This window comes from Varanus komodoensis, unplaced genomic scaffold (genome assembly GCF_004798865.1).
Source record: "Varanus komodoensis strain SLA01 unplaced genomic scaffold, ASM479886v1 scaffold17, whole genome shotgun sequence".
Taxonomy (NCBI): Eukaryota; Metazoa; Chordata; class Lepidosauria; order Squamata; family Varanidae; genus Varanus; species Varanus komodoensis.
The window spans coordinates 21,302,487-21,326,966 of NW_025335505.1; the positions used below are offsets into that span (position 1 = coordinate 21,302,487).

The 24,480-nt window shown below is 40.1% G+C and overlaps 1 protein-coding gene across 9 annotated transcripts in view; it reads right to left on the reverse strand.

The window, feature by feature from the left end:
- Nucleotides 1–24,480, reverse strand: part of CARMIL1 (capping protein regulator and myosin 1 linker 1) — a 161,228-nt gene that overhangs the window by 61,205 nt on the left and 75,543 nt on the right. For all 9 annotated transcript variants that reach the window (XM_044426236.1, XM_044426233.1, XM_044426235.1 and 6 more), the window contains 10 exons: nt 22,445–22,495; nt 16,767–16,826; nt 14,867–14,988; nt 14,279–14,376; nt 13,855–13,925; nt 13,602–13,675; nt 6,359–6,434; nt 4,777–4,865; nt 3,879–3,973; nt 2,364–2,450 (listed from right to left, as the gene is read on the reverse strand). In XM_044426236.1, the coding sequence (XP_044282171.1) occupies nt 2,364–2,450; nt 3,879–3,973; nt 4,777–4,865; nt 6,359–6,434; nt 13,602–13,675; nt 13,855–13,925; nt 14,279–14,376; nt 14,867–14,988; nt 16,767–16,826; nt 22,445–22,495 (823 nt within the window). The remainder of the gene's footprint in view (nt 1–2,363; nt 2,451–3,878; nt 3,974–4,776; nt 4,866–6,358; nt 6,435–13,601; nt 13,676–13,854; nt 13,926–14,278; nt 14,377–14,866; nt 14,989–16,766; nt 16,827–22,444; nt 22,496–24,480) is intronic.

Here is a 24,480-nt window from a genome sequence, read left to right on the forward strand (position 1 = left end):
ATGATGGAAAAGAAAGTGTCAATAAAAAGGGAGCAAGGAAAGCAGTTAGCAGAGAATTAACAGGCAGTACAGTATTGAGGAGGGTTTAATGGTCCAGGAAAGCTACTGTGGAAGAATTATTTTGCTAATCTGATTGAGATGCAAAGCTGCGTCAAGTTATACACAGTAGAATGAGGAAAGGAACAAACAGGAGGAGGAAGAGGAGGAGGAGACACCGCAGCAGCTAAGCAAAGTGTGTTGTGTCAACATAAAGACAATTTATTTAAAAGATCAGAAAATATTTAAACACTGCTTAAATTATATTCTAGGCCAGACTTGCTCAGTGGAAGAGCCACATACAATAAATGTCAGGCGTTTGCGAGCTGCAAGTGAGTGCCTGCGACCGGCAGCGGTGAGCAGCAAGCCAGTGCCTGTGGATCGCAGAAGCAGCCAGCAAGCCGGTCCCCAGGGACACCTGCAGTCACAGGCAGCAAGCCGCAAAACAAAGTCAAAGAGCCAAATGTGGCTACCGAGCCTCAGTGTGGCCACCCCTGCTTTACGTTTTATGGATATCACAAAAGTCCTCTAGAAAGCCTGCTATCACAACGTTTTAATACGGAGGCACTTTGGAGCTGTCCCTTCAAAGTGCCCTGTGACCCCTTGGAAGGGCTTTTATGTAATATCTGTTGCATTCCATTCCATTCACATGCTTCTGCATTCAGTTGAGTCTAGAACTTGCCTTTTTCGCACTTCAGGAAAAGAGCCCTGTTTGTACAATGGGAATAACTCAGATAAATGCTTCAGCCTTGGAGTTACAAAAGAATCTATAAAAAATAGTGGGCAGCCGTGGGCTGTCCCTCCAAGTGGGCCACAAGGCACTCTGAAAGGACAGCTCTTCTCTTTCCCTTAAAAGTATAGTGAAAACCAGTTCTGTTTTTAATCATCATGACAAAAAAACAATGTTTAAAGGGATATCAGCCCTGGCCAAAATAATCTCCTGGGTTACAACCTGGAAGAATGATGGGAAAGGAGGGAACGAAGTACCCAAATCGTGTGTCAGGCTTAACATGGGTACTTTGCCAAACGATCCCACTGCGGCTTAATGCATTGGTGTGTTGTGTGCACTCATACTACCCTTTACAGCTACCTCAAAATACAAGAAGAGGTCAGTTGAAATGATCAAGCAACAACATTTAACCCAACCATGTAAATGTCTATTTTGACTGTGAAAAATAAGGTTGAGGGAAAAGAAGCAACTTGTACCGGAGGAGGATGAACACCAACCAAATTATCTGACAATGGATTTCATGCCTCTAATTCTGCACAGGGATTTACATAATATATCCATACAGCTATTAGCAAAACTTTAATATGAAAGAAATGTAATACACTTCACTACAACATTTGCCAGAGGTGCATGTTAAGACATCTAATTAAACTTGAAAAAAATATTAGTGGGGAGGTTGCTATTTAAAATAAAATGGAAATCTTTCTGAGTTTTCAAATTATATACACTTTTGAAAGGCATAAAAAGGCTTGAATACCAAATTCTTCTCAAGTAGAACATTCTCCAGTACTATCTCTCATTATTGCTTTAAAAGCAGTGTGTTTCATAAAGCATTTTATATACTGATAGGATGAGTATTTAGGTAACAGGAAAAAACAATTCCTAGATCAAATCTTTAATTATAATAGAATTCAGCCTTTAGGCTTCTCATGACACTTTTCAACTGTGGCAATGAAACAATGTTTTCAGACCAAATGAATGTTTTAGAAGACAACCTAGGCAGAATGACACAAAGCTTTAAGAGAGAAGATAGCTGAAGATCTGTTTTAAGGGGAGAAAATTACTGGTTTCTATTAGAAGGATGACACAAACACAAATTCTTAGTAATACAATACTTTTTGCTAGAAGACCCATCTAAGTTAGTTTTTATCTTTCTAGGAATACTGAGGGACATATCTTAATTATAACAAAAGATATGGTGCACAGAAGCTTTGGATAAAAATACCCTGGCAATTTCCACCTAAACAGAAAGCATAGACAGAAATCCTAAAAACAAAGCTGTCTCTCCCTTGATCACCATTAAGAGCCAGACAACTAGATGAACATCTAACTGCTCTGTGCAGACACTATCTAACTGTGTCGTTTCTGCCACTTAATTTCAGCTCAATTTAATGGTCATTATTAAGGTCTAGACTAGAGCCTCCAGTGGGACAGAAACACATTTTTGAATGGTAATGGTGTGATACAAGGTATGGTCCAGCACTATCTTATATGCCTGATCATGCTAGAAAAGTTAGGAATAGTAAGCAATTTGCCGAAAAGATGCCCCCAAAAGGATCATTTGTGTTCCATATTGAAGTACCTTGATTAAACATACCTTTAGGTGATAATGAGGTTCTTGATAAATTTAACTGTGTCAGCCCCTTTGGTAGTTTGGCAAACTGAACACTTAGTGAGGATACTCCTGAAAAAGAACAAACAACCAAAAGAGGGGAACCGTTTAAAATGTAAGCAGTGTTACATTTCTACACTGACAATTAATGTGATCCAGTTGCACTGCATTGAATTTGGACTCTAGAAGCTAGATTCAAACCTTGCTCAAATATGGACCTGGCTTCAGGCAAGTCAAATGTATAAAATGGGTTAGAACCTGCTTTGAAATGCAGAAGCGAGGCTAAGAAGCACCAATGGTGGTATATCAGTAATAAAAGTGATGCCTTGTTCTTATATTTTAGCTGTCATTTAGCACACATCTGCACCACAGACAAAAGAGAAATTATTCTCTTTTGCTAGGTAACCTTGTTGATCAGTGAGTGCTAAGTCACTTAGTCCCCAACTAAGAAGTCTAATTCAAACTGGAGAAAGACTGATGAGTTTGTAGTGCAGGATTGCCTTTTAGGTTGTGAATCTAAGCACATTTACTGTTAATATGTACCAGTTAAATCAATGGAATTTATCTTGTAGGTAAATGAGTTTCCAACAGTAAAGACAATTATTCTTTTGAAGTTAATGGATCTACTGGTGGTAAAATTAAAAAGTGTATCTGTTTTGTTTCACCCCTAAAAGGAAGGACAGCATTATTTAACTTTCTTATATGAAACTGATACTTCTATGAAGAAAAGCACAACTAATATGTAGTTTCTTCAGGAATACATAGGGAAACAAACTAGAATGTATACCCTTTGATATATGCATAAGAAATTTTAAGCATGTAGATCTAAAGAAATAATATGAAATCAGATGATTGACAAGTATCCAGGCCTAGTGAATCACTTAACTGATACTTTTCATAATTAGATCAAATCGTAGGGACTTAAACATGATTCACTGTTGTACTATACAGTGAAATGTCAGCACTCACATTCATTACTGCAGCCCCGACTGGTGGCTCTACATTCGTACAGTAATGATGACAGTAAGAAATACTTTGTCAAAAATATGTGGTAATATTTAAGCTGAATACTACCAGCCACAAATAATGAGTATTTGCTCAAAATCATATGAAATAGTAAAATGGAAAGAGTAACCTTTTTATCTGGGGTGAATATTATGGAACTCTGAACATTTTTTTCTTTAATTTGTGGGCAGTCGTCCTTCTCCATTCCAAACTAGTTGTCTTAAATGCCTACAAGTTCTTTGGAATTAAAACAAGCTAGTCTTAGTTAAATGGATGAGCCCTATAACTATTAAAGCTTGCTTGGTTTACTTCCAAACTAAAAGAGTACAGCTAGACAAAAAAGAGAGTCAGAGTTTCCTGGTCATCTATGAACAGAAGATATTTACAAAGCAATAATCTAAGGCAGAATACCGTATTATTCAGACCCAATAAGAATAAACTCATACTATAAATGATTATAAATTTTGTATTAGGGGAGGAAAAAAGCTATAGTACCTCTGTCCTCCAGCGGGTTGCTAGCAAGGTTAATGGTATGAAGTCCTGAGTTGGGATTATGGGACAGGGCATTGGTCAGTTTCTGTGCAAAATCCCTTTAAGAAAAAACCAAAGAAAGACAGGAGGATTTTATGTTTTTTTGAATCACAGTATGTTTAAGAAGAACTGATGACTTGAGAAATGTGTGCACAGGAAAGCTGTATACAATGTTGTTGCCCTCTACCTTTCTCGTTTAGATTAAGGATGCCTTCATACACGCATTGTAATATGCATACAGCGGGGCTTCTCTGCATGGCGCTGCATGAGCCACGTGCAAAGACTGGGAAGGATACCATGCCTATTTTTAGTAACACGCACAGTTTGCAGTGTTTCTTGCTGGGGTGCTAAACAGTAATGAGCTACTAAAAACATTTAGCATTTTCCTTGTGTTATATGAGACTCCGTGAGGTAGAGTACACATACTGCATAAAGAAATAAGTACATTCTGATGCATTTACAAGGTTTCTGTACAAGGTTATTTTCATGGTTGTTCCCATGATACAACAACCTCCTTGGCCTGACTGACGTGTTTGCACTTAAGATTTCTTTTTAATAATTCACTGATCTTATTTTCAGATTTCCCATGCACCTGGGTTCCAGCATTGCATGCTTTTCACCTGACCTGCAATGAAGTTGTCTAGACAAAAACAGAATTTTTATTCTGTACATTTTAACAATGTATGGTGCAATCCTACACACGTCTGTTCAGAGGTAAGCCCCACACTGAGTTTAAATGGGATTTCTCCCAGCTAAGGATAGATGGGATTGTAGTCTCAGGCTCAGTGTCCTCTGACACTATTGCATCTTATTAAGTACTTTAATGATTCCATTTTTTAAAAGGAAGAAAAAAAATACTTACGTTCTTAGACCAGCGTTTTCCAGTACTAACTCTTCCAGTCTATTGGATCTGCTCACCACTCTCAGGATCTGCTCACAAACATCAGTGGACTGCCATAGCAATAATGGTATAATATTAAGTATAATGAAAATATAACAGCCAATCCAAGTATAACAGCAGCAAGTGACACAAGACACAGATGCCAGGAACTGTTTTGGTGTGGAGGGTCTCCTCAGTGGTACTTGTGAATTTTTGTAAGTGAGCATCCACACAAAGACAATCCACATCAAAGCCAATATCACATAGAAAGGAGTGGGTTGAGGAACATTCTGCATGAGGTCAGCATAAATTTGCAAGGACATCCGAGGGGGAAATGTGCCTGAATTTTCAGTGAATCGCTATTCTTCCTGCCTCCATGAGTACAGCTTTTGCAAGGGCGATTCTTGCATCCACAGCAAGACAAAACGTAAACACAGAATAGGGCTGCTTTTCTTGCATTTGTTTGCCAGCCTTTAGAGTATTCTGTGTGATCATCTTGATCTTGTATTTAGTATGTACTTCATTTTTCAAAAACTATCGAAAATCATCTAGCCTTTGCATCATCATATGCTTTACAAATGAGGTATAGCCCAATTTCACCCACTTGCCATGAAAAAACCTACTATACAAAAATAACACTGTTTAGGGAGCAAACCTATGAAGATATATATCCCCCTCTGACCTTGGGACATATGAGGTAGGGCAGTGCCAGTCTCCTCCCCTCCCTCCCTGAATCCCCACTAAACCTCTTCTCTTCTGTCTCTCTTGTGACCAGAGAGGCAGTCAGCACGGTTCTTGCCGCACCAGATGTCAGAGGTGGGAAGTCCCAGCTCTGACATTATGACTATTTTCTGAATTGTACCTGGGATTACAAAAACTCCTGTGGTCCTCTGGATCCTGTCTGGATTGGCTCTATTATTTAACTTTTTTAATTGTCTATTAAACATAGTTGTCGGGGAGATGTACTAATGCATTTCTGATTAATTTTGAGCTATTTTGTTACAGTTTTGATTGTAATATTATATTTTTAAATGTCTGTACATCTCCTCGACATTTATGCTTTTATTGGTCAATCTAAGACATTAACTAACAGAGCAATCCTATAGTCTCTAGACAGAATCTGGAGGGTCATAGGCAAGGATTAAGGAGGACAAACAAACTATATACAGAAAAGGATCTGTACTACAAATGGGCTCCTAAAACAAGAGGAAACTGAGGCTGGGAACACCTTCATCCAGTTGTATGAAGTCAGGTGCCTGGGGAGTGGTCTGAAGAATCTAGTTGCAAGTGTACATCATAGCCAGAATTATGTAACCAACGGACTTTGATGGGTCTTTTCACGCCATTAAAAAAGGAAGAAGTCTAAGCTAATCCATCTTGAACTATCGTTGGTGCACTTAGGGATGTCCTGTTTCATTATAATAGCAAAAATGAGATGATTTCATGTTTGCAAGTGAACTACAGGTAGAAATGCAGCAACCACATTTTCATAGTTGTTATAAATTCAATAAAATTAGGTCCAAAAATCATGTATCTGATAATCAAACATTTTTCCAATACTTACTAACTTTAGGTCCTTGGAGGAAAGCTTTGTAAACCACTGGTTGTATTCCATAGCTGCAACTATTGGTATTAAGTCCCTGCAAGGGAAAGTACCACATTGAAAAAAATCTCAGCACATAACTGACTTGAAACAGAGGAAAATTTTAGAAAATATTTTATTCTCTTCACAAGCTGAAAGGGTCTAGCAGACAATCTTCATATATGTGGAAAGAAAGAACTAATCCTGATAGAAAATGACAAGCTGGTTATCCTTTATCTAGTAAGTGAGCTATAAATGTTATCTGATATGAATTAATACAGTATTTTATCTGGTAATTCATGCAACTGGATTAGAACCAGTTTTAATCATACTTAGAGTAGACTCATTGAACTCAACAGGACTAACAACTCCCACTGATCTCAATGTGTATACTATAAGAGTGAGTACATTTTTATCCAACAAAATGATTTTGTTAATGTACTATTATTTTAGCCAAAGTACATCCAATATGTAACAAATGCAAATTTTAAAGCACTTCCTAAATGTATGTATCTCTAAGAACATGTAAATGGTAAAGAAAAATGCAATTCTTTTTTTATTATTATCATTTCTCAGAGCAGGCAACCTAGCTCAGAAGCAATTTCAGCTACCAATTTACAATTTACTTTTTCATCAGTTTGTGTCACTTTTAATCAACATAATAATCGTAAGTGAGTGCTAAAAGACTTTAGGCAGCTAAATGATTTAACATAACTGAAACGGAATGAATCCGCCAACCTCCCTCTCATCTCTCTTCCAGAGTTGTTATATTCAAAGTATACAGAACACCTACAAAAAATAATACAAATTTTCAAATGTTCACTGCTCTACTTACAGGGGAGATGTTACAAGTAGAAATATAGCATGAATTATTTCTTTTATTTCTAGACTCTTTAATTGGATATACTCTGCCCCTTCAGCAAATCCATTAAATGGAGAAAAATTAAATGTTTGCATGCTAGCCATGATGAAATCTCATTAAGTGTTACCACAGCATTTAGTATGCCACAAATTCAAATATAGCTAATATAAATATATTTAACATTCTTGACCCGTACAATGGATTTTAAAGCAATCTCAGGAGCTCAAGCCATTTTAGTACAAATTGTTTTTCTAAAAATATTTGTATATTTTCTTCCAGATATTTCATGTTCAAGTTTCAACTAGAAAGCAAGGCTTATTTTATATTGGCTTAAAATAAAAAAAAAATCAAATACATGAAAATGTGGGAAAGATGTACGTTAGCAGCCAAACCACAATTTAGCCACACAAGGTCTGGGTTCACATGCTTCACCCTGGCCTTCAGTCCTTCCCTCTCTGGTTTTAGCAAACTACCATTTTTCAGTAATGTCCAAATTGAGTGAACTATGATTGCACATGATGAGAAGAAAAGGGAGTACGAGTATCCAAGGTCATCACCAGTGGTTTTGTTTTATCACCCCAACAACCTAAGCTGAGAGCTAAGCTATAAATCCAAATAAGAGGCAAGCTACGAAAAAGTTATGACTTGGATCCAATGAACTACTTCACCTTTGTCTCTGGTCTCCCTCAGGCATACCTAACCAGATTTCTTTTTTTTTTTTAGCAGGAGTATCTAACTATATTGCAATTTTTGATAGTCCCCTCATTTTTAAGGACAGTTGTGAGGTATGGGGGCTGCTATTTAAGGAACATGAGCTCAAAGGCCCTTGGATATGCAGAAATAATGAATAGTTCTTTGCATTTTGGCCTGTGTACTTTTCCTGTATACACATGTAAGCAAAAAGGGACAGATAGGTGTTGGAAGCTAGGTTTCCCCTTATTTCAAGCTTACCAAAAACAAAAACAGAACAAAACGAACAAAAACCCCACTCTCTTCGCAAAATAGCTCTTCATTGCAATTCATAGCTATAGCTATTGAAAGACTAGTCTCTGTGCATGAGCAGTTTACTGTGCATGAGTGATTAGTTGAACCCAAGCTAGAAATTATTTCTGAAAATCCTCCATTGGAAATGAAATTTGGATTTCATTGGGCTCCACTCCTCCGGATGGGTCCCTCTGGAGAACGGATTGCATCTGAGACGGAAGCAAGCCATCTAACTGGCTAGCTCTTCTATCTCAAAGCCACGTCATGGGATCAGGGACCGGACATGGCATGAGCTCATCTTCACCCTTTCCTTTGTCCCCTCCCTTTTCTTCCAAACCTGGTCCGATCCCATGGTCTACCTGAGTATCTGGGGGTGGCAGTCTTAAGACAGCCTCACCCTCCTCTGCTCCCTTGATTCCTACACCCACCATCTACCAGTCTTCATAGTCCTCACCAGAAGAGTCAGTGAAAGCCTGACCTTGAAGGTATGCCAAGAGTACCTGCCTAGTGCATTCCCTCTAAATAGGTTTCTATATAAACAGCACACGGCAACTGTATCCAATATTGTATTTGTGGTGTGAGGCTTTGAGACTTAATTTTTGTGCTGCAGGGCTATAGGCAAATGCAGAAGTTTGCGGCTTGGCTCCTGATGGCTTGCGTAGTATAAACACACTACAAAAGGGGATGACGTCTAGTGTGACAGTACATCAGGCCACAGACACAGAACTATCATGTGCCATAAAACTAGCAAAAAGCAACAAAATGTCTGTGCATCGTATTATACTTGAAGCTTTGATTTCTTGATGACTGCTCTCCAGTTTGAGCACTCTTCCCCAGAAGCGTATCCAACAATTTACACCACATGAACAGTAGTAAATGTCCCTCATATCTGAAAAAAGGCATTCTGGTAGTTTTCTAACAGGTTCTAACCTAAAGGGGGACAGAAGGCAGATCTACATTTACTAGAAGCTCTCTGGCTAATTTGTAGTGGATCAGCACACATTTGGAACGTGCACACAATGGCACCAAGAAAATGACTCCTCTTCAGTACTAAATTATACAGCTGACATACAGAAAGCTTGGAATAACCAGGACTAGACTTATGTATGAAAGGACTAAATTCAGTTCCATTTTCCTGGTCATCAAAACAAATTCTTAAGCTCCGAAGTGTTTAATTTTGCACCAGGCTACTATAAAAGAAAGGAAAAGATGATCTAGCAAGCCTGAAGTAAGTCTACCCCATTCTAACATGTGCTTATATTTGAACAAGCATATGCCTTTTACTGCTACTTAAAGCAAATTATATCCTCCCTGTTTTTCTGTGCACTGTTTACTGCAATCTGAAACAAATACATACTCTTTGGAAGTATTTTTCGAAGCCACCACAAGTAGCTGAGACTCTTTTCTGCATTGTTCTTGCCTTTAAATGGTTTTAGAGCTGAGTTGAGGGTAGGAATGCATGAGAAATTTGTTTCCATTCATTTTGTAATCAAAATTTACCTAGTTTACACATTCAGGGGCTAATGTGGATTCAACAGCAATTTTTAATCTAAATCTGTATATTTCCAAGCTTGTGGTATGATTTACAAATTTCTAAAAATGCATTTGACACCATGCATACAATTGAAAAAAAAAAACTTTGGAAAAGGTTCACAAACATGCCTTAATCAGTGAGAAAAGAATGCAATCATTTCAAAAATGTACACAACTCATGTGTATATCAGAGAAAACAAATATGAAAATAGGAATGTTCACGTGGAAGGAAAAAGTAAATCTTTTACAGACTTAGACCAGAGGAAGTGTCTGATACAGGCATGAGGTATCAAAAATTCAAACTGGAATTTGAATAATATCAGTCAGTTTGAGTTTTGCTTGTAAGCCCATCCCTACCTAATTTAGGAAGCAGCCAATTACAAAAAGCTTTGGAAATTCAATAGAAATACAATTTTAATATCTATGCCAAACTGGGTTTTGTGAAAAAGTCCCATTTTGGGACATCCAAGGATTAAAAAGCAGACAGATGTCTTCTATTTAGAAAGCTCTACAAGATGGTTTGAGAGGGCCACAATGATGGACCACCTGCTTATCAGAGGTATGCAAGGCAATCTGACCTTGGCAGAGAGCCCTGCAAAATTGCTCCCAGTAACTCACAGATGGAAGAATGGTGGCATGACGCCCTTTCCCTGAGATGGCTAAGTAGATAGCAAGCGAAAAGGTGACCTGTTGCAAGGAAGAGGATAAAAAGGGTGGAGGAGCTTGAGGCTTTGGTCGTTTGCCAGCGATTCAACCTAGAGAAGGTTACCTGCTGAGCAAACCAGGACTGAATTTCTATTCTCTGAGACCCCACTCCTTAGAGAATGTGTGAGGCATGGTTAGCTGTTTGTTATTTTCCTTAAAGTTGGTGTATCAAACAAGTCTGCACAGTCTTGGGCACAATGGATTTGTATTCATTTCTTCTTTCTCTTCCCTTTCTCCCTTTATCCACTTCTTGCACTTTTTGTCCTTCTTGTTTTAAATAAACTTTTTAGAATGACCTCAGTCTGGCTTCCTGGTTCTGCCCAACTAAGTTCAGTTGCCTCAGGCTTCATAGCTGATTGCCTAATCTGGTTTTATGGGGAGCTGGGGAAGTGATGGAGGATCAGTTACCTTTCTCTCCCACTTCTGCCCACCCCCTAATCTGTCCAGGAACCTCAGGTTTCTCTTTGCTCAGAGATCTTGTCACCAAATAAGAGGCTAGCAGCAGCCTACTGTTGATCCAGTTCCTGCCTACCTTGCAAAGAAGTTGGGTATTTCCCCCCTTCCTTCCTTCCTTCCTTCCTCTAGTTATCAACCAATACTATTTTCTGCTACTTCTTCCTATTAAGATTCCCACTGGTTTTATCTTTGATGACTGCAAAACTGCATATCACAAAGAGATACATAAAAGAATACAAAATGATTATGAAGCACTCTAACTCCACTACCTGCCAACTTTTGTAGTCTGAGGCTGTAAGACAGCAAAGCATGATCCTGCGAATAGGAAAGGAACCAACGAATGCAACAGGGGACCTGCCACAAAACCAAATTATAACTTAGCAATGAAGCTGGTACTAAGGGAGATTTTTTATGCTTCTGCTTTCCAAATGGATAAATCAGGCTGATCATGATCGATTGTATTGCCATTACATATATGATTGTCCAAAAAAAACAGAAGAAGTTACTCACAAATTCTTCCCCAGTCCCTCCACTTAAGGGGCTTCCACTGAACTGAGACAGGCTATAGTTTTGGTGTTTTTTCTCCTCCATTCTGAGATCTCAGTTCAGCAGACAAAGTGTGACATGTTCAAAGACTTCCAGCTACACGGCAGTGTCAACACGGATACCCAATAATGAGCTGGAGAGCTGAGCCCAGGACTGAGAAGTCTCCTGACAAAGTGGTGCTTCTCTTCATATTGCTCTCTAGGGATGCATGGGGAATCCATTTGGGGGTGGTGATCCATCAGATTCCCTGGGCTCCAGTCCCTGGACTTTGGCCTGCTTTGCGCTGAACCTGAGTCAGAGTTCCTGGTGGGTACACCCCGCGTAAGTGGGGGCTCCCCAGGAACCAAGCCCCATGTGCTAAGCAAGCAGCACCCCTCCTCCGCATCTGCCACTGCCTCCAACAGGAGGGGAGAGCAGGTCACTGGGAATGGTGCCTGCTGCACCCGCTTGCAGCACCTCTCTCCCGCTGCTGCCGCCAAGAAGGCGGCTTGCCAGGAACGGTGCCTGGCACGGCCACTTGAGCGCCCCTCTTCCACATGCGCAGCTGCTCTTTGGGCAGATGGAGCTGATGAGGAAGGCTGCCAGTTGCACAAGAGGTGCGCTGCAAGCATTTGCAGACCATCTTTGGGCCCGGCCAGCCTGCAGAACTGGTCTAAGTGAGAAAGGACGTCTGCGGGTGCTGGAAGGGCTGATTCCAAAAGGGTTAATCCCAACCCCATTGCTCTCCAGGTTGTGGGCTAGTAGGCGTGGGCAGCAGCAAACAGCTGAGACACCGCTTTTAAAAAATCCCCATGGTGTCCTGCAGTGGCATTATGCTGGTCACTGTGGAAAATTTTAAATGACAGCTCTACAGCCCCTACTGTGCAAGGCACATATTGCAATGGCAGATCCTTGCAGGACTCAGAGCCCCTGCAGCTGCCTCAGGGTGCTAGAAGATAACGGCAAGCCTGCTCACGGCAATCAGACAAGTGTGGTTCGTAAAACATGTCTAAGTTTTCCTTTGCAAGAGGACTTAACTCTTGAAAAGACTTCCATGCTAGAGTTTTGCAGAGCAAATACCTTACATGATAGTCTGCTAGGCTCTAAAAAATTCCCAGGCACTTATATAGATCAAATAATAAACAAACATGATCACCATCATAAACTGATGATATTATTGTTCCTGCAGCTAATAGAAGCACAAAACAAAGAGACCTGGGAGCAAAGACTAGACTGCTTTCTGAAGAAGCCATACAGAAATATTATGAAATTATCTTGAAAGGCAGTTAGGTGGGTCTTCACAAGGAAATCTACCTCTACAATCCTGCATATACTTGTGTTAGCATTCTGCTGTGGTACTGAGTTTCTGGATCTAGCATGGTTTAATATTCCACTAGTTTCTAGGCCTTGAACAATAAGCTACTTTCTGCCAGTGTCTTAAATGAGGTTTGCAGCAATTTTTTTTATTACTTTCTAGCACACACATTTCAATATTTTGACACTCTGTTTTCCACATGCATTGCTATTTTCTATTTCCATTGCCACTTTGTATTTGCATTCCTATTTTCATTTTGCATTCCTATTTTGTATTTGCATTGCTATTTTCTACAAAAAGAGCCAATAATCTTAGAATTGCGTATGACAAATCAAGAGAAACACTCACTTCACACTTCCATAAGCATGTACGAGCAGCTGTTCTACTCATGTATAGAGGTTTTAGGCTCCCCGTTCCAAAAGCAGCCTCGCATAAGTTCTGTTCAGAGTTACAACACCCCTTCCCCAAGCAGCATGCCTTAAACGATGAAGAATTGTTACTGGGAAGAATTTTTGCCTCCCCTCAGTGCATGCATGGGAACCTCACTCTATAAGTGCAAGCAGAAAAGTGTTTAGGATAGAAGATATACTAGCAGTTACATCAGAGAAACACCAAAGAACATACTGTTATGCTGTAACAGTAAACTCCCAACTCTGTTTATGATTAAACAGATGCATGCCTATGCGAACATATGAAAAAAGGGATATGTTTACACATGCATATAAAACCAGCTACAGTTAACATAGTATCTAATATTACGGGAAACACTAATAACTGCTCAGTTAGCTTCTCTTCTATAACATGCTTCAAACCTAGTGCTATTTATACAGTATCTTAATGTTTACCTGTGGTCCAGATGGCTAAAGTCTTGCAAATTCAATTCCCTGGTATCTTGAGTCAGATAAATTGTGTCAACATCCTGGTTAGAAAAAGCACAACGAAATATATTTTACAGAAAAACTAGTTCATTTGGTTTTGCAAATTGCTGGGATGGTAGGAAAAAAGTGTTGGCTTTGGCTTATTTTATTCTGATTCTACCCCTTGGTCCTTGCACAGCTAACAAAAAATAAGCGTGACTGATTAGATGTCTGTACTTACCCACTGAACTTCTTCCCTATATGGAAAACCAAGCCAGTCACAAACACACGCGTACATTTGAGAAAAACCTCCTAGAAACAAAAAAGGAACACAAACCATTTATCTCTACGTGGAATAAGTCCTTCAAAATGATGTATTAAAGACAGACACTGCTTTCCTCTCTTCTGAGCACATATACTACAGGTACATGAACTAAACTGAGCTTTACACTGTATGATTTGTCTGCAATATACAGAAGAGTACCATAAAGCACAAAAATAGCATCTTCCCACACACATCCCTATGGCACTCCATTTTAACTACACCTTACGGCTAATTATACTTTACCAAAAAGCAAAACCTCCACCAGAAATAGAATAAAGCTTGCCAGTACTGGTGAATGCAGCAATTACACATTTCAATCTGAAAAAGCACACACACATACCACATGGCCCTAATTCTGCCACAGTCTGGCTGTCCCACAGTGTCTGGAGATTAGCCAGTCTTTCTGGGGGTTCCATGATTACTTTTTTCATTATCCGTCTGTAAGCAAGATGAAAATGCATATATGAAACACAGCTGACCATTTTACAGCTATTCACAATAAGCGGCTTCTGGTCCATGTCAGAAGCCTGAAGGTAATAATCAACTGAGGTGGAAAATATGCTTTTACTGTCCCATTCTCATTGACCAAGTCCCAGACTTCTTGAGCTAGAATTTGTAACAACGCAGAATTTGACACAATGATTCCCCAGATGAAGCCTCCCAAGACTGGTTCAAAATGCTAACATTTTTATCTCTATGAAGTGTTCCCCAGAGAAGTGTTCCATGTGAACCAGGTAATGAATACAGAGACTCTTCTACAATGCATATGATCACAGCAACTGTAAAAGTATGTTACTATCACAAAAATGATGTGCACAGGGGTGTGTGCGTGCGAGGGAGGGAGGGAGGGTGTAAGCGTGCAAGTAAGTGCATGTCCGGCTGAATAACTAGATATTCAATGTATGTTACACTTTTCCTGAGTACCTACACTGGAGATACACCAGGGAATATCCTCCTAAGACATGTTCCAACATGAGCCAATACTTCATGGACATCTTCAGATGAAGTCAGCTTCATAGAAATGTTGCATTTTTCAGTTTCTACAATCAGCTGCATAACAAATATGGGGAAATGTGAGATAGGCTATACAAACTTATTTAATACAATGTCCCGCCCCTCCCAAATATAACTTTGGTACCAATTATTAGAAGAAATATTGAATAATGCTACCCTAAAACCAAATGTGCCTAGTAAAAAATTTTTGGAAGGCCTGTCAAATGGTTGGGAAACATTTCTTTTTTGGGCAAACATATGCAAAATGTTGTTTTGCAAAATGTTGTTATATTTACATGCACATGCATAACCGTGCAGGAATACAGTTGCACAAGCAGAGAAATAGGGACGCTAAGGCAATGTTGTGGAGTGGGAGCGGGGCAGAATGGTACCTGTGGTCAGCAGCAGGAACTAAATCTGGACATTGACTAACAGAGGGCTAAAACTGACCTTCTCTTTCCTTTAAAAACATATTTGGAACTTCTCTGGGACAGTGTGCTTGATGGAGTGAAGGGGTCAACAAGTCAGGGCCCCTTGGAAGAACTACTGGAGGACCAACACGGGAAGAAGGGGGAAAACAACACATGGTGAGCCCTGCTGGATGCACCATGGGTTGTTCACAGAGCTATCCAACCTACTGTAGCTTACTGCTCAGTTGGGTTGGTGTGACATTTCTCTCTTCATTATTTTATTTATTGTATTTCTATCCTGTTTTTCCCCTTTCAAGGAACACAAGGCTGCCTACATAGGTCTCTTCCTCTCAAACTTATTCTTACAACCACCATCCCATGAGGTAGGCTGGACTGAGCATTCGTAACTGGCCCAAAGTCACCCAGTTAGCTCCATGACTGAGTGGGGACCTGACCTAGACCTCCTGAGCCCCAGCCCCACACTCTTACCACACTAGCTCTCATACATGAACACACCCATTCTCTGAACCCCACCATCCCATGTCTGCATGGCCACCAGGGTTAACTGGCCATAGTGAATTATTGCATTGTATGAATCAGAGCACTTTCCTTTGGGGTGAGTAGCTTTTCCCCAACCAGCCACCCTGATTATTTCAGTAGTTGCCGAACCCATGACAGCTGACTGCACTTTCCAAACTGGAGTGATCAAGCCCATCATGGGCTGCAAGAAGCCAAAATCCCTACGCCGTTCTTGCTGCATCTGCCCAGGCCACTGCCAGTGACAATGGGCACCCTGGAAAGATCATCCCTGGCTCATTCTTTCCTGCTCCGAGTACAACTCCTTTTGCAGTCTGTGTTTTTCTTCCAATGTTTTTCAAAGACTTTTTTCAGTATCCAAAGTGACAACCAAAGACAGGTCCTTTAAAGTGCCCAAGTGACACACTGGACCAAGCACCACTGCTTTGCCTCTTTCTTCCAAGAGCAATGTGCACATATATTTCTATATTTTTTTAAAAAATTCATTCGTAATCCCTTCAGAGCTTTCCCAATTCAACAGCTTAAGTGCTTATCAAATTGCTTTAACAGCATTCTAATGGTACTGCATGTACATTTCTTCCATATCAAGCTATTGGACAATACAGAAATGAAATATAAATAAATAAACCCCTTCTTCATTTATTTCATCTATGGGTACAATTCATTGCACGTTTTGGCAGAAAAAGCCTTATACAACTCGCAGCATTCCTTTAGCTTGTCACATTGGCTAGGATATGTTAGGAATACCAGGGCTTCTTTCTTGTCAAAACATGTATAGGACCGGACCCAGATAGGTGCATGGGAGAGCCCAGTAGACCTATTAAATATTTCTAAGCTGCTAGATAATATTACTGCATTATTAAATCCTTTTAGAACTAAAATATTCACCTGGCCTGGTTTATTGCAGATGATCCCTTGAATTTCCAAGTAGCTGAATGTTAGTTCTAGCTGTAATTCAAACAGAATAGGAGATTACTTTGATTTATATAAAAATAGAGATAAATACATGTTAAGCAGAGATTAAGCCATTAGCTATATAATGAACACCCAACCCCCTATTTACATTTATTTATTTAATGTGTTCATAAAACTCCATGAACACACATGGCCCGGCATACAAGAAGACAGGTGTAGGCCCTGATAAGCTTACATCTAAAATTCAACACATAGGAAATGACAAAGAAAGGAAAGAGATGGAACAGATAATTTGGGCTATTTCAGCCAGACATATTGAGATATACCAGGGAAACTGCTTTATTTGCCATAGTCTATGTAAGTCTCTCCCTAAAAAGGGTGGATTCTAAGTAGGGGTTTACTGAAATGGGAGGCAGTACAAAACAGTTGGTCTAGGAGACAGTCTCAGGCATATGATTTATTTATTACTTTTGCATACTGCCCAATAGCTGAAGCTGTCTGGGCAAATGGCATCCATTTGGAAAGAGAGCCAGTGTGGTGTAGTGGTTAAGAGCATGGGACTGGGACTCAGACGATCTGGGTTCAAGTCCCTGCTCAGCCATGGAGCCAACTGGGTGACTTTGGGCCAGTCACAGACTCTCAGCCCAACCTACCTCACAGGGTTGTTGTTGTTGGGATAAAATGGAGGAGGAGAATGACGTAAGCTGCCTTGAGCCCTTTGTAGGAAAAAGGCAGGATATAAATTGGAAAATAAATAAATAAAAGGTATCAAAAGGTAGGAGCAAGGGCACTTCAGGTTGTGAAGGAGAGCAGGCTGAAGTGATCAAGCTCATAGGCAAGGCACACTAGAATATGAAAGTGAAGCAACAGAGAACAAGATCACAGAGACTTTTGAAAGTAAGGCACATTCTAGATCCAATGTGGTGAGACCTAAGGAGTATTCCGGTGTTCACCCTCAATTAGAGAGGTGAATGATACAGGCAGAAAAGTTCTGGATGGAGGTTGTGGGATCAGTGGAGAGGAGAAGATTATAATAGCCAAGGTGAAGGAAAGGAAGAATCTATTTTTAAAATGTAAATGAGAAAGGCAACATGAGTTATAAACACTCTGAATGTGGAGAGTAAGAAAAAGAAAGAATTACAGATAATATCAAGGCTGTTCAGCAGGGTGGATGGTGATATTGTTAAGATAGGATATAAAGATAGGGGAGCCTAGAAAAAAACCTGCCTTAGGTTTTGGGCAGACTGCAGTGACAAAGTACTAAAGCAGAAATATCAGACAAGCTGTTGAAAATGCATCCTTTAGTGGACAGAGAATGTTCTTGGAAAGAGGACTGCTTCTCTATGTCTCTACCCATCTACTAAGTGAGGATGTCCTTTTCAAGGAGGCATCCCCCAGGGGGGTGAATGGGGTGGCAGCTAGAAGAAGGGCCTTCTTGGTGGTTGAGTCCTATCTTTGGAATAGGTTCCCCAGAGAGGTGTGCCTGATGCCATCACTATTATCATTTTGGCACCAGGCAAAGACGTATCTCTTCTCCAGCTATTTAAACAATCGATTTTCCTTGATAACCTTGTTTTGAACATGGCCCTAGTTTTTATTTTAGATTAGTTTATATCATTTATTCATGGGTTCCTTATTTAATTTCTTTTTTAGGAAAGACTCTTAATTCATTGGGTTATTAACTGGGTTCTGTTTTTGTATTATTGAGTTTTTTTGTTGTTTTTTTTAAGTATCATTGGTCTTAGAATATTGTTGTTGTTTCAACTGCTGTAAACCATACAGTCATGGGCTATGGTAGCAGTATATAAATTAACAATGCACAAACAATTGAACAAATAATGTTGGTGCTATCAACAAAGAAGATGTGGTGAAAACTATGCGCTGGCGAGATTTTGATAAGGTCATACAAGGACAATGTTTGGAGAGCAAATATCACATGGTCAAATTGTTTCCTCTAAGGAATCCCAACAGAGGAGGAGAAAACAGAAAAAAGGGTTCTCCTTGTGGAAATATTGAAACAGTAACTGGACAGGTAGAAAGTGAGCCATTTGAGGACAGAATGAGAATATGAAGAGAATAAAGGCAGGAAAGTAACAACAACTATATATAGCACAGCAGAAGCATAAAGGGGAACAAGGCAGGGTAGATACTTTTGGATTCTGCAGTAAAGAGATAGTGTGTGCAGTTGTTGGCGGAGTGGAGTGCAGCTTGAAGAAACTGGATCACTGAAAGAGAAACGAACATTCTGCTCCAGGAATTTGGAGGCAGAGTATAGCAGGGGAAATCAAGTGGTAGCTCAACAAGTCATTGGGATTACTGTAAGCATATGACTGCCTGTAATAGATATATGTTATGCTTACTTCGTTTTATCCCAAATACTTTTCCTTAAAGGCAACAGAAATATGGTCCTTATTATGCACTAAAAATGATAGAATAAGTTTAGAAGAATCTCTGAGATCATTTTCCTATGAATAGCAGTTCTAATTAAATAAAAGATTCCATTTCTCTTCTGCAAAAACAGAAAAAGCAGAAACTGTTCTCCACTTCTAAACAGAAAGTATACTGCAAGCGTAGTCATTAACAGAACTGTGTTGATCATGGTTTTCTCCATGGCTCAGCCTTCTCACTCCCCCTTTTCCTTCAACTTAGGAATCAAGTGTTTTCCAGATTTTCAAGTTAAGTGCCAAATGTATTTTTATCACCTTGATCATATCCTCACATTTCCCAATGTAGCACATTTAATCTGGCATGTTCACCATAATTCACATTTTGTTAGCATTGCTATACTACAATTGAGAATGTGACTAAAGCATCTATTTATGTTGCATATAATCAAGGAAGAGAAAATTAAGTGCCACTCCTGTTTTATTTTGCTAGTCTTGGAGTTGTTTGTACAAAAGCAAAAACAGGGACATCTGCCAACATCATGCTAGCCAAAGTCTATGGGGGATAAATGATTATCTCCAGATACAAATTCATCATCTGTAAATAGCAAAGAAGCCTTTCCTCTGCCAAGACAATCATTTCCAATTATCATGAGAATCAAAGTATTTTGGAGCTCACGCTGTTCAACAAGTCATAAAATACAACTGCAAGCTGCAGAGTAAACAGCAGACTCTGTTCTGCTGTGAATAAATAATATGAGCACAGAAAGCCACACAGCATTCCTGTTTTGAAGCTCGAGTACAGCTCAGAGGGCTAACGAATTCTGGGACTGGGGCTAGGAAGAGAGATTTCTCAGCAAACCCGCTCCTACAGAAGACACAGAGCAACCAGAATAGTCAAGAGGGACTATTCAGCTGAGGTTTCAAATAATAAGCCTTTCAGCCCTGTCCTGAGTTCCTTAATAGCATGGCTCAGCAGAGAAAAGACAGGACAGACAAGGAGGAGCACTCAAAGTTGCCACTGAAAGGCCTGCCTGGCTATCAGGAGACAGCTGGAACTGGGGTTTACTTATGAAGAAGACGACTGATAAATCAGGGACAGCCTGCATATGACCTGGGTCACACATAACAGCAACCCACTGGTTGTTTAACAACTGATGGTCGGTTGCCCTGCCAAGGATTTGCCCTGCAGGTAGCTGAACAAACGATGGTTTCCTATACCTGAACTGCTTGTTTCCCCCCTCCTTCATCAATGCTATTCCCCAAATACCTTTGCAACATTGTAGTACTGGGATGTAGAATTGCTGGTTTGCTTTAGCTTTTTATTATTTGCTACTCTTTACTATATTATCTGTGTTCCTACAGAGTGGGTCAGTATATGCACAACTTAACTGTGTGAATACAGTAGGCATAGGTTATATAAGGTTTAAATAATGCCCAAATAATCCTTGACCAAACCATGGGTTGTGTGAGAGTTGCTTCGCTTACTCCTGTTGGACTCAGATGATATGACAACTGCTGAGAAGGGGATAGATATGATGAGTGATCCTTGCAGCGGCTGCAGCTTGTCATTGGTTAAATAACTTGCAATAAATGTGTCATGACATCTGAACCAGGTTAACAAGAACCCATGGTTTAAATAGCCCAGTTCAGCACCCAACAACAAACAATGGGTGTCTCTCCAGGTTTTATACACCTGGCTTGGTTCACACATGATGACAAACCAGAATTCAACAACCATGCATAAGCATTATCTATGAACCAAGTCTGTATATCCTGTCTTTTCCTAAATCTTTGCGGAGTTAACAGTTCAGTCATGTGTTCAGGGGAACTCTTACTGTGAAGATTGCAGTGATGAAATCAAGTGCATATGCAAGGGCCTCAGCTTTCTGGTCAAGCTTGTTACAGACTAGCATGGCAGAGAACATAATGGCCTCTAGAAAGATTCCAATTTCAGAATCTCACAAATTTGGTGGAATTCACTCCCCAAGTCCCATGAAGATGATTGATTGATAGAATTATCTTGGTTGAAATAAAATTGCTTGCAGGAGTAGTAACAAAGGTTAATATTGATGTCCACTGTGAACAGAAGATGGATTAGATCTTCCATCCTGCAGACAGAATGCTAGTAGATGATGGATCTGGTTAAGATTTTAATAAAAATAACTTTCCTACATTGAGAGTTGATCAGTTTACACAATTTTCCAATTCATGCAAAACAAACAGCATTCATAAAAATAAACATAAATTGAGGAGAGATGAGCAAAGAGCTGATAACCAGAGAATCTTGGCACAGTGGTTGGGTTGGGCAGATATGCCCTAGGAGGGTTAGGGATTTGGACTTAGATATGGGGGAAAGGTGGCTGATGTGGACATGGCCACAGCAGCAAAAGACAGGCGAGAATGGGGCTGATGTGAATGTGGCACCACCACCAAGGAAAGAAAAGAGGAGGAGGCAGGAGGTGCTAGATATCCTAGTGTCAAACAAGGAGGGAGGAAGAATGCAAAATAATGGCAAGTGACTGACTTAGAGAGAGACCCCTCAGGGTTCTCTTCTTCCACCCTGAAGGCAGGTCTCTGTCAGCCCACCGGGCCTGAGTAAGGCCCCAGCAACTCCCATACTTTGGTTTCAATGATTTTGCTGCATTAGCTGAAGATGCTATCTTTATATAACGCTAAACAAGCTTGACTCTTTTAGAACATGCTTATAATATAACCTGCTGCATAGCCTGAAGCAAGACCCACTCATTCATAAGTTTTTTACATAACAGAAGTGAATTAATTAGAATTACAAATCCTTGCCTGGTCTCTAGTAGGAGGCAGGGTGGCCTATGATACTTTGTGAACACTGCTCATTTGCTTGTCCTTAGTGGTAACCCACACATAACCCATCCATCTTATCACAAATCCTCATCTATCCATTCATGTTTAACTATGACTAGAGAACTAACATACCCAGCAGTGGGGGAGGCCTGAATTCAGAATGCCTGAATTTACCATGAGTTCCTTTCTGGGCACATGGTGTTGTACTCAGGAGACTGCATATTTAACACGGACAGACCAAAAAAAGCATTATCTCCCAGGATTGTATGAAACTGGCCCCAACTGTAGCATCTAAAAAATTCCACAGACAAAACAGGAAGCAATGCAAAACATTTCTCACAGTATATGCACTATTCAGTTGTAGTTCCTGAGTGCAATATAAAGCAATTTAGTTTAAATAACTGAACTGGTAATAAAAAGGGGATAATGAAAACTTAGTCATACCTTGGTAGGAATTCGGGAAGTTAAGAGAAAGGCCCGACATGATGTTAGCACCTACAAAATAAAGAACAATTGTTGAAATCAATGTTCATCTTCATAAAAAGGAAAACCTGAACATCCTGTACACAAGATAAGATATATGCTCTATTTCCTTGATATCTTCAGGTAAAGGCACAAGTTGGCAGCCATTTATCAGACACAATCATGTAAGAACTTCTGTCTCCAGTTCTCTCAATTGTCTAAGCCCTTCACAGTCCACTCTGGAATGCGCCTACAATGCTTTTTGAAAATCCATTCAGCAAACCGCACAACAGCCCTTCTTTAGGCTTAATAATTGTAAACAAGGAATTGCCGCTGGTGCAATTATTGCTTGCAGGATCTATGAAAGGCACATGATGTCAGCACATTCTGGGAGTGCCAGTGTCCACTCTTGGAACCCACTTTCAGAAGGCAGAGCAATAACACAGGGTTTCTGTCACATCTTTTACTAGATGTATTAAGGAAGACTGGGTTTGTCTATGAAGGGTGGAAAATATGTAGTAAGGCTGCCTGTGCACTTTATTCTCAATGCAAACAAAAATATTTCTCCATCTATAGTGCAGTAGAATACTGGTCACACTGTTGCACAATGAGCTGGAATACCTAGAAGTACTATTACCTTGAACAGTGAAGTGGGATCAAGCTTCCATGAGTTCCTGGCCCATTAAACATTTGCACAATCTCCCAAGTATATAAGAGGGCTGCAGGATCAACATTTTGGAAATAAAAAGAAGGCCAGCTACATTGCGAGCAGTAAATGACTCATTACTGTCCTGAGACATTCTAGATAGAAATGCCTTTAATAAGTAAATAAATAACATTTCTGGGACTGTCCTGTAGCAAAATAAAAAGTTCTCCGTGAAATTCTAAAATTAAAAAGGGAGTATGCATCATCCACCAGCCGTGTTACAAGGCCCCTTTCATGCATTATTCACGTGAAGGTGGGATCAGTGCATTGAAGAATTGGGGTCACACTGTTGACCCCACTGAGCCCACTAATCAGGTTAACCCCTCAAAATAGCCACGCACTTGAGTGAGGATGTCTGCAGCAGGACATACATGGAGATCTGTGTGCATAGGCATCCCCACTGCAGGAACCAACATTCAATATGTGGGTCCAGGAAGTGGAAAGATTAGTTGGTGCATGTGGTGTTGGGGGCATGAGCAGCTGCAATAAGAAAATGAATGAAGAGGAAAGTAGACATGGAAAGGTCTCCAAATGAATGGATACCCCATGCTGTGCAAAATAACTCTCCCACAATCCTCTGAAATCATGCATCAGATCTAGTGCTGATCTTTTTCACCTCTTATTCTTCTAGAATACTGGCTCAGTAGTCCCCATTCCCAGCTAAACAGATATAAATCCCATTCTGCTGCTTTGATATTTCAATCTACCATCAGCAAAAGGAAAAGGTACCCTCAAACATTACCAAAGAACACAGTCAACAAAACAAATGACTGATCCATGAGGGGGAAAATCCAGACTCCACACCTGGATAGTACCTCTTTGAAAACCAAACAAAATGTAACAAAATGCATAAACCTGCCAGTTCTCCAGAAATCTTCATCAGGATACATGGACAAAGCCAGAAGAGTTCTGGAGAACCTGAAAGCTGATTCTTTCCTTGTATTTTGGCTGGTCCTCATAAAATGTAATGCCCAGCTGTGCATTTAGGGAAAGCACATCCTCTACTGCTTCCTCCATCATCTTCAAGCAGGACTTGCGCATGTGAAATTCATGACAGTAAAAGCTCCAGAGGGAAGTGACAGACGGCTGCTATACCTTAGCTCTAAGATATAAAATTAGTCTTCAGTGAGAAGTCTAGTCTTGCAGGGATGCTATCAGAAAAAACTCCTTCATGGATCACTGCCTTGTCGTGGTGAAGGGGCTTGCGTAGTTTCCATGAGCTATGCGCTATGCCGTGCAGGGCCACCCAAAACAGACAGGTCATAGCAGAGAGCTCTGACAAAACGTGATCCACTGGAGAAGGAAATGGCAA